Raw genomic sequence first — 14,283 nt, forward strand, 5'->3', positions numbered from 1 at the left:
GTCATCTGTGTCGCACTGTACTCCATCATCATCCTCATCACCATCAGTGTGTGAGTGTGTGTGTGTGTGTGTGTGTGTGTGTGTGTGTGTGTGTGTGTGTGTGTGTGTGTGTGTGTGTGTGTGTGTGTGTGTGTGTGTGTGTTTGTGTGTGTGCAGCTGCAAACAAAACGTTGTGGGCTGACCGGTCACACTGTCGTCTTTGTTCAGCTGAAGTCACAAGAGAGCGAGAGAGACAGAGAGACTATGGGCCCATGCCACACACACACACACACACACACACACACACACACACACACTGCTCTGGTTCTGGTCGGAGTTGACCGTTATGGCATTTTGAAGGCTGATAATGAGGTTTAGAGTTCAAACTCTAAAAATGTGACCATGCTCTTGCTGCCAAATTTGTGTTTATCTGTAACAAAGACAATAGAAGCAAACAAAAGAGAGAGAGAGGGGAAAGAAAGACGTAAATCTCTCTATTTCTGTCTCCTTTTCTGTGGGTGTTCTTGAGCAGTTGATCATCAGGCGCGAGGACACAAAACAGAGCAGCATCTGTTGAGCGCGCGCGTTCTGTCTGAACACTCCAACCGACGGAACTACCCGAACAGAGCCGAACAGAGCCGAATGTGTCAGAGCCGAACGTCTAAAGACAGAGACACAGCGAGAGATTTGCAGATATATCAGAGTTAAATTAAGAAGATAACACGGTGAAAATAGGCAGCAGGGATGACGGCTCTAAGCAGCTGGGAGATGTGCGTCAAATACGCCCTGTTCATCTTCAATTTCGTCTTCTGGGTAAGTTAGAAATCCTCAAAATAATTCACAAATAGCCTAACGTTATTTTTTTTACAAGATTGATTTGAGAATGTAAAACAATAAGTTGCGTCTGTTATGTATATTATTTCACAGTACAAAATGATATCATCATTAAGTTTTGCATCGTGCAAGTTCATGCATCAACGGATGTTTTTCTGACTGCGCATGTGCAGTCGGGGAGATTTAAAAAAAATTATTAGCTATTTTTTTTTTTTTACTGTGTAACATCTATGAATAACTGTATATATTAAGATGATCGCTTTTTCAGAGGGATTTACTTTCTGGAAAAAATTAAAAACTTAAAAACTCAATATAAATATAAATATAAAAATATTTAAGATGTTAAACCAGTTGATTGGATCTATACAAATCATTTCCAAAGGCCCTAAAAATTTGGCATTTCTTAAACTCTTCAGTGTCGATAGCCTTAAAATCTCATGTTGTCAACTTTATGTCAAACAGCTTAGACCTTCTGTAACCGTTAACATTTTGGTGTGTTGACTAACCACAGACATCTGCTCAGTGATAAGTTATTCAATTGTTTTTGTAGAATTTTTGTTGAGTACTGTCACTGCAGCAACCAGGGGAGGGGTGAGCAAGGGAGTGTTGCAATCTAAAATCTCACCACTAGATGACGCCAAATACTCCTATATTACACACTGTACCTTTACGTAATTGTTCTAAATACTTTTATTAACAAATATTCCATTTCCAACATGTTGCAGCGTGGACAGGCTAACATACCTGTAAAACAAGCAGATAGTGTGTTACTAACGGCAACAAGAGAGAGAGAGAGAGAGAGAGAGAGAAGCAGAGAAAGAGTGTGAGAGGTGTGGTGTGTGTGTGTGTGTGTGTGTGTGTGTGTGTGTGTGTGTGTGTGTGTGTGTGTGTGTGTGTGTGTGTGTGTGTGTGTGTGTGTGTGTGTGTGGTGGGGGCTTTTTTGCAGCTTGGGAACAAAGCTGGTGTTGTTGGTTTCACTGGGTCTGCTGGGAGAAGAGGGCAGCTCCAGTTACCTCAGCAAACATCACTGCTCCACAGTCCTAGGAGCCGTGTGTGTGTGTGTGTGTGTGTGTGTTCTTGTGTGTGTGTGTATGTTTGAATACTGAATACACTTCATACACATAATCTTCTACATCTTGTTTGTTGTTAAATTATTCAAAATTAGCATCTTGGCATAATTTAGACCCTGTTTCCACCCGGGATTAACATCTGACTTTTTGAATCTGGTTACAAGTGGCCAGCTCTCAGTCCGTGTGTTCACACTTGTATTTTCAAATGTAACTTCTTTGTCCACTTGTGATCCGATTCCATTTACCCGCGCTGTATTTAAATCAACACGTACATAATTTCCGTTTACATTGCTGTTTTTAACCGGTGGGGTTCAAACAAGTAAACATACAGGGCTGTACAGTGCCACAGTTTTAATCGCATTTGCTATTAAAATGCATTAGGCCTACATGCGAAGATAATTACCAGTCTAGGTTGACAAGATAGGCTACTGTCTCATTTAGACAAGGAGGAGCGATGCACAACACTGCTTAGAGGGCTCTACATTAACACTCGCCAAATGCGGCTAAATATCATAGATAGTATATACAAGTAAAAACTCTTATGCGAGGCGAGTAAGGTATTACGCCACTTTGGCTGGTGAAAGATGTGTGCTCGCCGGCCGGCTTTTCTAACGTCTAATACACTCTTCACCAGTACACGGCTTTATGCAGTTAAGTTACTTTACGTGCGAACAGAATATTGCCTGTGCGCCTTCACATTTAAAGCCTGTTACTAGCTAAACGCGAGTTGACTTTTATTTTTAAGCAGATAAGAACAATAGCAATAGCAGCGATTTTCGTGTTTTCAGATGTACGCAGTGAAATGAAAACAGAGGACAGAAAGCTTGTCATTTGCAATACTGGCGGATGCAACTAACGTTCATGAGGCTTCTATAAAAGCTGCATGAACGCCAGTGATGCATTTTCAACGTATTTCCGCTCAGGCAGGTGGCGGCAGTTGAGTAGGAGGTCCCTAATGTGGACAAAAGTCACATTGGTGTTCCCACTACCAAATGAATGCGGACACATCCGACACAACCGACGTAAACCACCTACGAATGTGGTTTTTGTGATCCGATCTCAATGCGTCTTGAGAGGGTTTTCACCTGTAGTTAGAGCTGTATTCACGTGATCGGATCACAAAAACCACATGTTAAAGACAAATGGAAACGGGGTCTTACTCACCCAGAGACAGATGGTCAATAACATCCATTATTCACTTGTTTCCTGTCTTTAAAAGGTGAGGATTATTTGACTGCTTTTTATGCTTCTTTTATGCTATACTTGATGTATTTTAATCTTGCCCCTGTAAAGCACTTTGAATGGCCTTGTGTCTGAATTGTGCTATAGAAATAAACTTGCCTTGCGTTGCCTTCTCTTTTGTAAACATACATATTTTGAATTTCAAAGTTATGATAAGACAGAAGATGTCACAATGAGTATTTTAAAATCGATTAAAATTGATTTACAGAGGAAAACACAATGAATTTAAATTAAATAATTGTAAGACACACATAAATCTAAATGTATGAATGCTCACAGCCCATAATAAAGTAGCCTATGTTTTTGATAAGGGTGGGATAGGAAAAGAAATGCAGTGGTGACTGTTCGATCTGGGCATCTAATCCAAACACAAACCATTACATTGATCCTAACATGTGTAGTTCAATTTAATGGCGGGCTACAAACCAACTTCCAGCTATTATGCCGCCACCTACTGTATCTGAGTTTGTAAGGAGAATTGGTTCCCTGGAACAATATTTGAAGTTAGAAAGCTTCCTGAAAAGCTACTGTTTCACTGTTGTTGTTTACAGCTGCAGGGCCCACAGTTTATTAAAACAAAACAAAAAACTATCATACTACTTATATTATGTACAGTATATTGAATTGATTTCCTCATTGATCATAAAATAAACCAAAAAGCTTGTATCCTTGCCTTGGTACTTTCTAATACACTTGCTCCTTATTGCATTCACCTGCTGTGATTCCTGCTGTGGATCAGACACTACTCCAACCCCCTCCCACCTCTCTGTCCCTCCCCCTCTCTTCTACAAGTAGACCCAGGTGAGGCATGCAAGGGTGTGGTCCACACACATACACACAAAACATCTCCTTCTCTTCACTCTTGCGCTCGCTGTGTCAAAGAAGACGGTTGTACTCTAGAGCAGTTTTGGAGTATTTTGGATTTTCTTCTTTTAAAGAAAAGCATCTTGAAGTCAGGAGCCATGGGGGGAATGCAGTGCGTCAAATACCTGGTGTTTGTGTTCAACTTTCTCTTCTGGGTATGTAGAATACTGTCATTTATATATGTGTGTTAGTGAGTTGTGGTTGAAACATGAGACTGTTGGTTTTGTATGTAAAGCCGGTGTTGGAAGGATCTGCTTTAATCCATTGTTTGCCAATTGAGAGGAATGTCAGTGAAAATGATCTGAAATCATTTAGGTTTAGTTTGAAGAAAATGTGTTACTTGATATGGTTTGATAGAAGTTGGATGCTAGTATTTTGAGGATACACGTTTTGGTTAAAATAGAACTTAAGGCATCTTTTTAAATCAAATTGAAAATGAGTTTGAGAATGGTTTAAGCAATTTTTTTGAGGTGGGTCTTCCAGGTTTACAAACTGCTGACATAAAATACAGCTGCAATGTAGTGATAATTGATTTTTTTTGAGAGAGTAAATGCCTAAAATCTCTGATAAACCCTCTCAGACAGAGGCGTTCTCCACAGTCAGACATTCAAGTGAGCTAACAATAGGCAGAGCACATTTTGGAGGGAGGGGGACTTTCAAAAGCATTCCCACGTGGTTATTCTATCCAGACCTTTCCATTAGATTTTTCAAGAGAATTTGTAATATCACAATATACAATACATACCTGGCATGAAATTAAAACATATGGTGTACAAATAGTTTTTAAAATGTATTTCTTAAATGTTGTTTTTTAGAACTGATAAGTCAAGTAATTTAGCAAGAATTAAGATTCAAGATATGTATTTAATATGTACAGAAAAAGAGATGGTTGCACTGTACAATGAAATTCTTACCTTTGTTTTTTTTGCCTACACACTTGGAAGAATTAGACTAACAGATCAAATATGACAAAATATAGTAAAAAGTATATACATTTGCAATTTTCAGTTAAAAAAAAAAGTATATGCCAAATACCCTGTATGCCATGCTTCTAAAATGCAATTTTTATTTTTATCTCACGTGGCCCTAAAACTCTTCTGTACTTTAGTATGTAGTGTAGTAAGAAGAAAAAATGTGATTTGGAACTCAGGGATAGTTAGGTAAATATTGTCTGTTAGAACTAGTTTAACAACATTCTTCCCCATATTCTAGCTTTAGGGGTCGAACACGGTACATTATTTGATGAGTAAATACCTGAAAGTTCTGATAAAACACTATCAGACAAAACAAACATTCAAGTGAGCTATTAGTAGACTATCAGTCAAAGCAAGCATTCCCATGTGGTTATCTTAGCCAGCTGTTTTAAATAGATCGTCAAGAACAATTGCTAATCGTGAAATGCCCAGTTAGATTAAATGGTGAAAATGGTATTGGTTGGTCGATAACATAATTTAGGCTTTATTTAAACCAACTTTATAAGATTAGCGTTAACCCCCTAATATAAATACTTTTGTAAAGACCTGTCAAAATCACATTTTAGACATTTTAATGCCAAAAATTCTAATGATTTTAAAAATGTTAAGACTTCAACAGACCCCGCCTTTTTTCTTTATTATAGGCCCTTACATTACAAATAGTTAACAGATGATTAAAGGGTCTCACAGTGAGTCGGATATTACGAACGTTCCATTTCAAGAAGAGCCTGTTCTGCAAAACTAAACTGTATATTAGCTATACAAATTCCTTTGAGTTAAACTCTCAAAACGGGTACATTTTTAAAATTTTCACTTTATTTTAATATTTAAGAATTACTTTGGGTAACACTTTATAATAACTATCCGTTGTAACTCGTTAATTGATCATTAGTAAACTCTTAATTAATGATTATTAATGATTTGTTAAGTGTTTGTTAGCAGTTTGTTAAGGATTTATAACAATGGTAGATAGTTAATAGCTTAATAATTGAATCAGTTCATCTGGGAGGTAATCCGAGATACCGACGAGGCTGAAATAGGCTATAGACTATACACAGTGCATGGGCAACTGAGGGCAGCCCCATTTTCAAATAAACTCAATACACACTGTGCATGCCATGGACTTGAACGTGACGTGATCAGTTAATCTCGGATTACCTCCCAGATGAACTGATTCAATTATTAAGCTATTAACTATCTACCATTGTTATAAATCCTTAACAAACTGCTAACAAACACTTAACAAATCATTAATAATCATTAATTAAGAGTTTACTAATGATCTATTAACGAGTTACAACGGATAGTTATTATAAAGTGTTACCTTACTTTGATTTCAAGCAAAAGTTTTCAGGCGCTTCGATTTAGATGAAGATCAGCCAGTATTCCACTACTCAAAAGTTAATTCCCCACATGCGATTCTTCAAGTTAAAAAAAATAAATAAAAATATCCACTTTGATGAGCAGTGTATAGGTGTAGGAGCAATGTAGGCGTTTCTTTGTGAAATACAGGGGTAGTCATCAAAGAGGACGACTTGCATGTTTGTAGCATGTTTCTGAGAGATGAATAACACAGGAATGCTGACTATGTCGCAGGTAATTGAACATCTCTTCAGGCAAAGTCAGAGCTTGAAAGACAATGGGTTTGAAATCCACTTTAAATGAAGAAAACAATTGTGAAGGAAATAGCTTTTTTTGAAAACCCCAAACATGTTTTCCACTTTGTACACGATCATTTGTTTTTGTGGGGAAGCTATGTAGTTGTTGTTGTATTCAAAATGGATTTACCTGCCGTTCTATTACTGTGATTGTTTGCTCACATTATGACTTTGCTAAATGACTGTTTTAGGCAATTTGCGTCATCAGTAAGCGGTGTGTTAATGATGGTTATGTGTGGACAAAATAAGATGACAACAGTACAACATCCAATTAGATTACTTTTATACATCCCAAATTTGAAGGTGAAACACCGGACCCTTTTTTATGACATGTTATGGAAGGGGGGGGGGGGGTGTGTGTGTGTGTGTGTGTGTGTGTGTGGTCAGTTTTAGCCTTTAATGACTGGGCTGATTGCTGAATGGGCTCACAGCAGACGCATAACTGTAAACAGATTTCTAGGAATCAACACTACATTTCCCAAGATGCAGTGCCTTGAAGGATATTTCAATTCACTAGTTTATATTATTTACAGTATTGTGTTTAAAGGCAGTGGTGACAGTTTGAAAACAGACCCCTGTAAAAGCTGGCAATAAGTTATTCATCCTGTTGTATTGCTAATGGTGAAGTAGAAGCATTGTTGTGGTTAATGAGAGCTAAAGAGAATCTCAAGCTGTTTTTGTTACAGGATGCTTAAATATCGTTTCGCACAAAAACCCTAAACTCTCCTGGGTGTGTTCACTGGACATTAACACCAATATCCATTCATCATCTCTAGGACACTTATTGTTCCGCTAAAGTGATTTATCTTTTTTTTCTCTTAGATTTTTTTTTAAGAACACAAACACACAACTGAAAAAGTGAACACACAAACAAAAGACAAAATAAAATAACCATCTAACACTGCGTACTCTACTTTACAGGTATCTAATTGTGTTTTTATCTTTAATGTAAAGAGGCTCATTATACACACAGAATGATGTCAATGATTGAATCTGTTTCTGTAGCTTTATAATCGTCAGATGAAAAGATAAGTTGTGATAATGATGATTGCTCAATAATTTAAAGTTTAATGCGTTTAGACACAGATGAAGCTCAAGGCTACGTATAAAGGCTATGACACATTATGAGTTACAAATCAGACAGGGGGGGTTACTGAAGGATTTTTGGTGTTGACACATGTTTAGGTGTGGCGGTGAGTAAGTTTTTATATTTTTGTTAATGGGAAAAGGCAAGATTTAGTTGGCTCTGCAGGGAAATAGTCAAAGTCAAATTTATTTCTATAGCACATTAAAAACATCAGTTGACCAAAGTGCTGTACAAAATGTACAACAAAAAGACATCAGATACATGAAAATAAAAAGCTTAGGAGTGTCAAAACTAGGAGTAGGAGTGTTAACTTGTGTAAAAGACCAATGCAAATAAAGCGAGTCTTCAGCAACGTTTTAAACTGACTGTGCATATACTAGGAAATATGTATGTACTAATCTTTCGGTTTTAGCCATCATGACTCGATACTTACTTCAGACCTTGAGATCAGCATAGTGAGGTGGTTGTGTGCGTAGTTGTTGTTGTGGTGATTTCACGGATGTGGGTTCCCACTGATTCAGGGTCAGCCGACTGTAGCAGGACGATTTGGGGCAGAAAGTGTCCTCTATACATCTGCTGCTGTTTGTGTCTCATATCTCCTGGTGCAAAGACGTCAGCGAAAATATTTGGTGTTGTGACAAAGAGATGATGTGAACCTGTGTTTTGTGGTTGCTGAGGAGATATCGAGTCATTCCAGCCGTGTGGTTAATCACTGCGGTGAACACACAAGAAGACTTCTGTTAGTCCGTATGTTGGGGTTATTTTGCTGTTTAACTTTAAAGGTGGAGTCAGCGATTCTGGAGAAGACTTGTTGTCAAAATCAGTGAATATCTCCTTACGGCCTAGGCTCTGTTTAACTGGTATGTTGCTAGCTACGATGGAGCCCTTTGTTTACATACCAGTTCACGGAGCCTAGGCTGTGCATTAACGCTGTGTTTTTTTCAGTGGACATACGGTACATTACAAAAGAGTAGAAGATCATGAGGAGATATTCACTGATTTTAACAACGTGATTTTAATAACATGACTTCTCCTTAAGTGTTTTTTTTGTTGTTCTTTTACCCATTCATTACTAGCCTGCTCCTACCAGACCATCATACTTCATTTCATTTGTAATGAAAATTGAGCGGAAGTAGGTAGGCGGGCGGTGCCAGGCTAATTCCTAACCTTTTCTCTCTCTGTCTCTCAGCTTGCAGGTACGGCGGTGCTGTCCGTGGGCCTGTGGCTGAGGTTTGACACCAGGACGGTCGGACTGTTTGAGGGAGAGGACGCGCCCACCGTCTTCTTCACGGGTAAAAGTCCCTTAGGTCACACTGGTGGCTATGGCTGCCATAGATATACATGGAACACTATCTATGAGCCCCTTTTACACAGCCAGTGAAAGCCGGGAATATGCCGGCCTTTCGGCCCTCCGCCCTGCAGTATAAATGCGACAGTTGCGGAACGAGGGAAGAAAGGTGCGAGTGATCGTTCCGGGAATTTTACTACCTCGGGGGGTAGTAAGATTCCCGACACGATCAGTTCCGCCTCTCTGTTTAAATGCTCCAGCTTGTTGTTGCGGAACAGGGGGGCGTTTGACGTTCCATAGTCTACGTTCTAAACATGCGACCATGTTAGCAGTTGAAGGACGTGTGTTTAACATTAACCACGGCGGCCTGATGTCCCGTAAAAATCACCAAATAAAAGGAACGGTGTATAATCTAGCTGATCATAAAGTCCGTTGCTCAATCCAAACCCCCGCGCTTCATTTTGCAGAGTGTATGAGTCTATTTCTGCCCAGGAGAAGTTGTACAATGGAAATCTAGGCTAGGCTAAGTAAGGGATAAAGTATAGCGAACGGGTCACTTGCTAGAAATAAAGACCGACAAGCTGAAGCAGGAGCCCGACGCGCAGCGGAGGGCTCTTGTTCAGCTTGAAGGTCGACCTAGTAACAGGGGAATAGTCTGCTCGCCCCGCTAGACTGTCTGCTTCAGCTGACTGAAGGCTCCGGCTCAGCTGTTAGCCACAGAGCTACTGTTTTGCTAACACATTCCGCCGCCGCTATTATTATCCCAAGTCTGAGCGTATATCCACACTTTATTTCTGTCTACAGTAACGTGACTTCACACACTGTGTGAATGTGTATGTCTGATTGGCAGATCGCTGCCCTCACAAAGAGACTCGCTCACAACCAACCTGTCACACACACACACACACACACACACACACACACACACACACACAGAGGTGAAGCGGTCGGATTGATTTAGTCAGTTTGGTTAACTGTCCCAGTGATGTTGGACTCAGCGCGTAGCGAGATCAACTGGCACATCGTGGGGACAGTAAAATACGGCCCTCTTACTGCAAGCTCCAGCACTTCTGCTCTCAATTCACCGGCCATTGTTGTTATTGTAAAGCAGCTGACCGGCGCGGCGCTAAATGTTTACGCCACACCTGACGCTGTTTACAAGCACCTCTTTCATTCCGGAGCGCTGTGTAAAAGGGACTACTGATGCGCCAGCGGGCCGGCGTTGCTTGGTTCTGTGTAAATAACACAGAAGCAAGCAAAGCCGGCATATTGGAGTGATGTTGTTCCGTCAATATGCCGCAATCTCTGTGTAAAAGGGGCTATGATTGCTGCGTTCTTCCAGACAAGTCGGAATGTGGAGAATTGTCCAATTGTAATTTCCGGTTTCTGACCTCAAAGAGTTCCAGCTGCAAAACATTAAACCGTTGATGTGACGTCAGAAACATGTTTCACCCTTTAATATACTTTCTATGGTTTCACCTTGAAGTCGGGGTAGATGGATTCGCTTCAGAGTTGATTGATTGACATTTGTATTTCGAAAATGTAAAATAAAAACTGAAATTGTTCTATAGAAAATAATGATGTTACACAAAATAGAAAGCTAAAACTAGATACATGACTGAACAACACTTTGATTTGGAATAACATGTTCACACAGACTCACAAGTAGGAACATGTCTTATTTTCCTGGTAAGAGCTTGAAAAATTCAACTACCAAGTTGTCTGGAACTCACCATATTTTTTTCCGGCAGCAGAATCATTAGATGTGTTGGGTTTAAGAAACACGTTTTTGTCTTGTAACGGTTGTTTAACACTTTAATGAAACTTTAATGATCCCACAGGGGAACTTCCTGTCTTAAGGAAATGTTATGAGCAGAGTTTAGTGTTAAGTACACTTCACGCCGTTAGCATTAGGGATTGTTACTGTGTGTGTGTGAAAGCTGCTCTTAAAGGTGCAGTCAGCGATTCTGGAGAATGCTTGTTGTCAAAATCACTTATTGTCAAAATCAGTGAATATCTCCTCATGATCCGATACCTGAACATAGGCTACTGTGCGTGCTTGCTGAGAAGAAAACAAATCCAGTGTTAATACACAGCCTAGGCTCTGTAAACGGGCCCCTTGTCTTTAGATACCAGTATACAGACAGAGCCTAGGCTGTGTATTAACACCAGATTGCTTTTCAGTGCGCACACAGTTCAAACAGGTAACGGATCATGAGGAGATATTCACTGATTTCCAGAATTGCTGACTGTCAGCAGTTGCTTCATAATCACAGGAACAGCCTGGTTTTTGGGGCAAGCAGAGGGCAGCTGAGGCCGACACACACACACACACACACACACACACACACACACACACACACACACACACACACACACACACACACACACACACACACACACACACAGCTTCCATTCTTCACCATTTGACAGGGACATCTTTGTCCCCTCGACTCTTGTGTTCTCCGACCGTCTCACACAGAAACGACTCTCGGCCTATTTTCTGTCTTTCTGTTTCGATTCCATCAAACTGACGGTGAAGTGGGCGATCGGCAGACAGGCCATGGCAGTTTGAAAATGACAAACATCTTAATTACAGCTTTGGAGACAGAGCCACTGAAGGAGGAAGATATTTGTGTGGCTACTGTACAGCATTCATCATTATGAAAACACATCGAATGACATAATCTAAAGTCATATCTCTCGTCCCAAATGTGTGTGTGTGAGTAGGTGTGTACATCCTGATTGCTGCGGGTGCTCTGATGATGGTTGTTGGCTTCCTAGGATGCTGTGGCGCCATAAAGGAGTCACCGTGCATGCTGGGACTGGTGAGTTAGAATGACTCAAAGCAGCTTGTCTTTCTGTGTATTGTTAAAAAAAATTGTATTAAACTTGTATAAATAAAATATATATATTAAAAAAAAAATAATGACTCAAAACACAAAATGTAGTAAAAATGCTTCAGTAAAAGTAGAAGTCGGAACCATACTTTTTTATTTATTTTTTGCAAGTGACTCATTGTCATTGTTTGCCCGTTCAGTTCTTCCTCTTCCTGCTCATCATCTTCGCTGTGGAAGTGGCTGCTGGAATCTGGGGCTTTTCAAACAAAGACCGGGTATGACACACACACACACACACACACCCCTTAGTATCAATGGTATCAACTCAGTATTTTAATGTATTTGTGTGTTTCAGGTGGTGGAGGACATCACAGAGTTCTACAAACAGACCTACAACAACTACAAGGACACCAGACAGGAAGCACTGAAGGAATCCCTGAGACTCATTCACTTTGGAGTGAGAACACACACACACACACACACACACACACACACACACACACACACACACACGCACACCAATATCTATGTTTGTTTGCTCTTTTTTATGACCAAATATCGTATACTAGCGAAATTACCAGTAGCCTCACCTGTAATACATTATATCTTTAGTGTAGTATGCAACAATGTGTGTATAATGAATGGCAGCTTATAAACTTGTATGATTTTGTCTAAACTCAAAGTTACGTTTCCTCTCCAGCTGAACTGCTGCGGCCCGACGGGGACGGTGATCGACGCCGTCAAAGACGTCTGTCCCAAGAAGGACGGACTAGAAGTCCTCATCACCACGGTAACAAAGCAGACACACAGGGTTTCTGATGGACATTTACAGGGGCTAAGGTCATAGGGGGACATAATATTGTTGTAATAATAATGTAATTCAATTAAGTTGTTTATTTCAAAAGGTAGAAAAAAAACTTGATACTGTGTTTTCACTAAGCATCAGTAACACTGTATCCTTCAAAATGTATGAATACCTTTTTATTTTATTTTATTTTACAATAATAATAAAGTTTGGATCCATAAATACAATGTACTAAGGACACAGTGTAAAACGTCACCTTTCCATTTCTCTGTCCTCTCAGAGTTGTCCGACCGCCATCGACGAAATGTTCAACAACAAACTTCACATCATCGGCGGTGTCGGCATCGGGATCGGAGTCATCATGGTGAGAATGTGGAAGAGATTCAAGATTCTAGAACTTTATTGAAATGCTAACCAAACGGCAAATCTGTGCCGTACAGAATGAAATAGCGCTTCTCCAGGGCAATAACTTAAAAGCAACAATGGAAATGAATAGTTAACCATATATTTAAAAATAAAAACTATCACAAAAAGGAGACTTCATGACCAAACATGCACATTAGTCAGTCAGAACAACTGTAAAAGTGACTGTGTCTATTGAAGTATTAAAAGTGGCATTTGGAGAAGCATTTAAAAATTGCAAGTTTTAATTTGCAAGTTGGATAAAGATAATTCAATTTGAAAGCCAAACTAAAAAGGGACGCTGTTAGTTTAAAAAATTATAAAAAAATGTGAATACTCTCTTCTACCCTCAGTTCCCTTAGGTTCCAAAGATGAGGGCTGTAAAAAAAATATCTAAAATAAACCCTTTGGTCTAAAGTGCACTCACGTCTTCCCCGTTCTCTCCTCAGATCTTTGGGATGATCTTCAGCATGATGCTCTGCTGCGCCATCAAGAGATCCAGAGATTTTGTCTGAAACACCAACACAGGAAAACAAAAAAAACCCAAAACACAACACATCCTTCGTCTATTTTAACTCAACGCGCCTCACTTTCACCACCTGCTGCTTTAGAGTTTAACCATCAAAACGCTCTTCCCATGTAGTTTGGATCCATACAGGATGGTCTCACTGGCCCGTGAGAGTATAGGACACCTTACACTACAAAGGGAGTGAATATAGGGAAGTTTATATTGTTATATTTTTAAGTTTTTGGTTATGAATTCATCTCTTAAATCTGGATACAGAGCAAGTGGCTGATAGGCTGGAACAAGAGATGCTATTGACTCTACTGCCCTCCGGTGGACATCGACGATCACTACCAATAACTCCTATTTTAATTTAACAGCTCTCCTGCCATTGGATAATATCAGTTTGTGTAGAATCAGAATGTGTTGGTTTGCCTGTGGTGAGCTGTATTATAACAGGCTTTTTGCATCTAACTGAGTTTTACCATGTGACTTATGTTTTGTTTTTTAATTTAATTTTGCTTGTTCCTAAAGTTGCACATTAAGATGCCCTTTTTTTTTACTATTATGAAAAGCAGAACTGTCGAGTTTTATGCAAATATTTTGATGACTGCAGTTCAAATGTATCTTTACAATGCCAAATAAATAAACTAAAAATTATGTACAATGATTTTGTATTGAGCCTTTTGTAAGAAATGGTTATATAACCCTGTTTTACCCAAATTACAAAGTAAT

The 14,283-nt window shown here is 39.5% G+C and overlaps 1 protein-coding gene across 2 annotated transcripts; it reads left to right on the forward strand.

Moving 5' to 3' along the window:
* The first annotated feature begins 587 nt into the window (after positions 1–587).
* cd9b (CD9 molecule b) lies at positions 588–14,208 on the forward strand. 2 transcript variants are annotated; one of them, XM_080051088.1, is made up of 8 exons: positions 588–792; positions 8,898–9,000; positions 11,727–11,824; positions 12,037–12,111; positions 12,192–12,293; positions 12,537–12,626; positions 12,922–13,005; positions 13,493–14,208. In XM_080051088.1, exons 1-8 carry the CDS (start codon positions 724–726, stop codon positions 13,556–13,558), a joined length of 687 nt encoding a protein of 228 aa, XP_079907214.1. In that variant the 5' UTR covers positions 588–723; the 3' UTR covers positions 13,559–14,208. The 2 variants fall into 2 exon arrangements, with proteins under 2 accessions (XP_079907214.1, XP_079907215.1); XM_080051089.1 differs by lacking the exon at positions 588–792 and adding an exon at positions 3,991–4,144.
* Positions 14,209–14,283: the final 75 nt, after the last annotated feature.

This window comes from Ammodytes marinus, assembly GCF_949987685.1.
Source record: "Ammodytes marinus genome assembly, chromosome: 22".
Lineage (NCBI taxonomy): Eukaryota > Metazoa > Chordata > Actinopteri > Uranoscopiformes > Ammodytidae > Ammodytes > Ammodytes marinus.

What these genes read in the sequence shown, in the direction of transcription:
- cd9b (XM_080051088.1), top strand. Translation starts at nt 724, where the DNA reads ATGACGGCTCTAAGCAGCTGGGAGATGTGCGTCAAATACGCCCTGTTC. An exon ending in GCTTTTCAAACAAAGACCGG is followed by an intron (nt 12,112 to 12,191) that starts GTATGACACACA and finishes TGTGTGTTTCAG; the next exon opens with GTGGTGGAGGACATCACAGA. An exon ending in TGAGACTCATTCACTTTGGA is followed by an intron (nt 12,294 to 12,536) that starts GTGAGAACACAC and finishes TTTCCTCTCCAG; the next exon opens with CTGAACTGCTGCGGCCCGAC.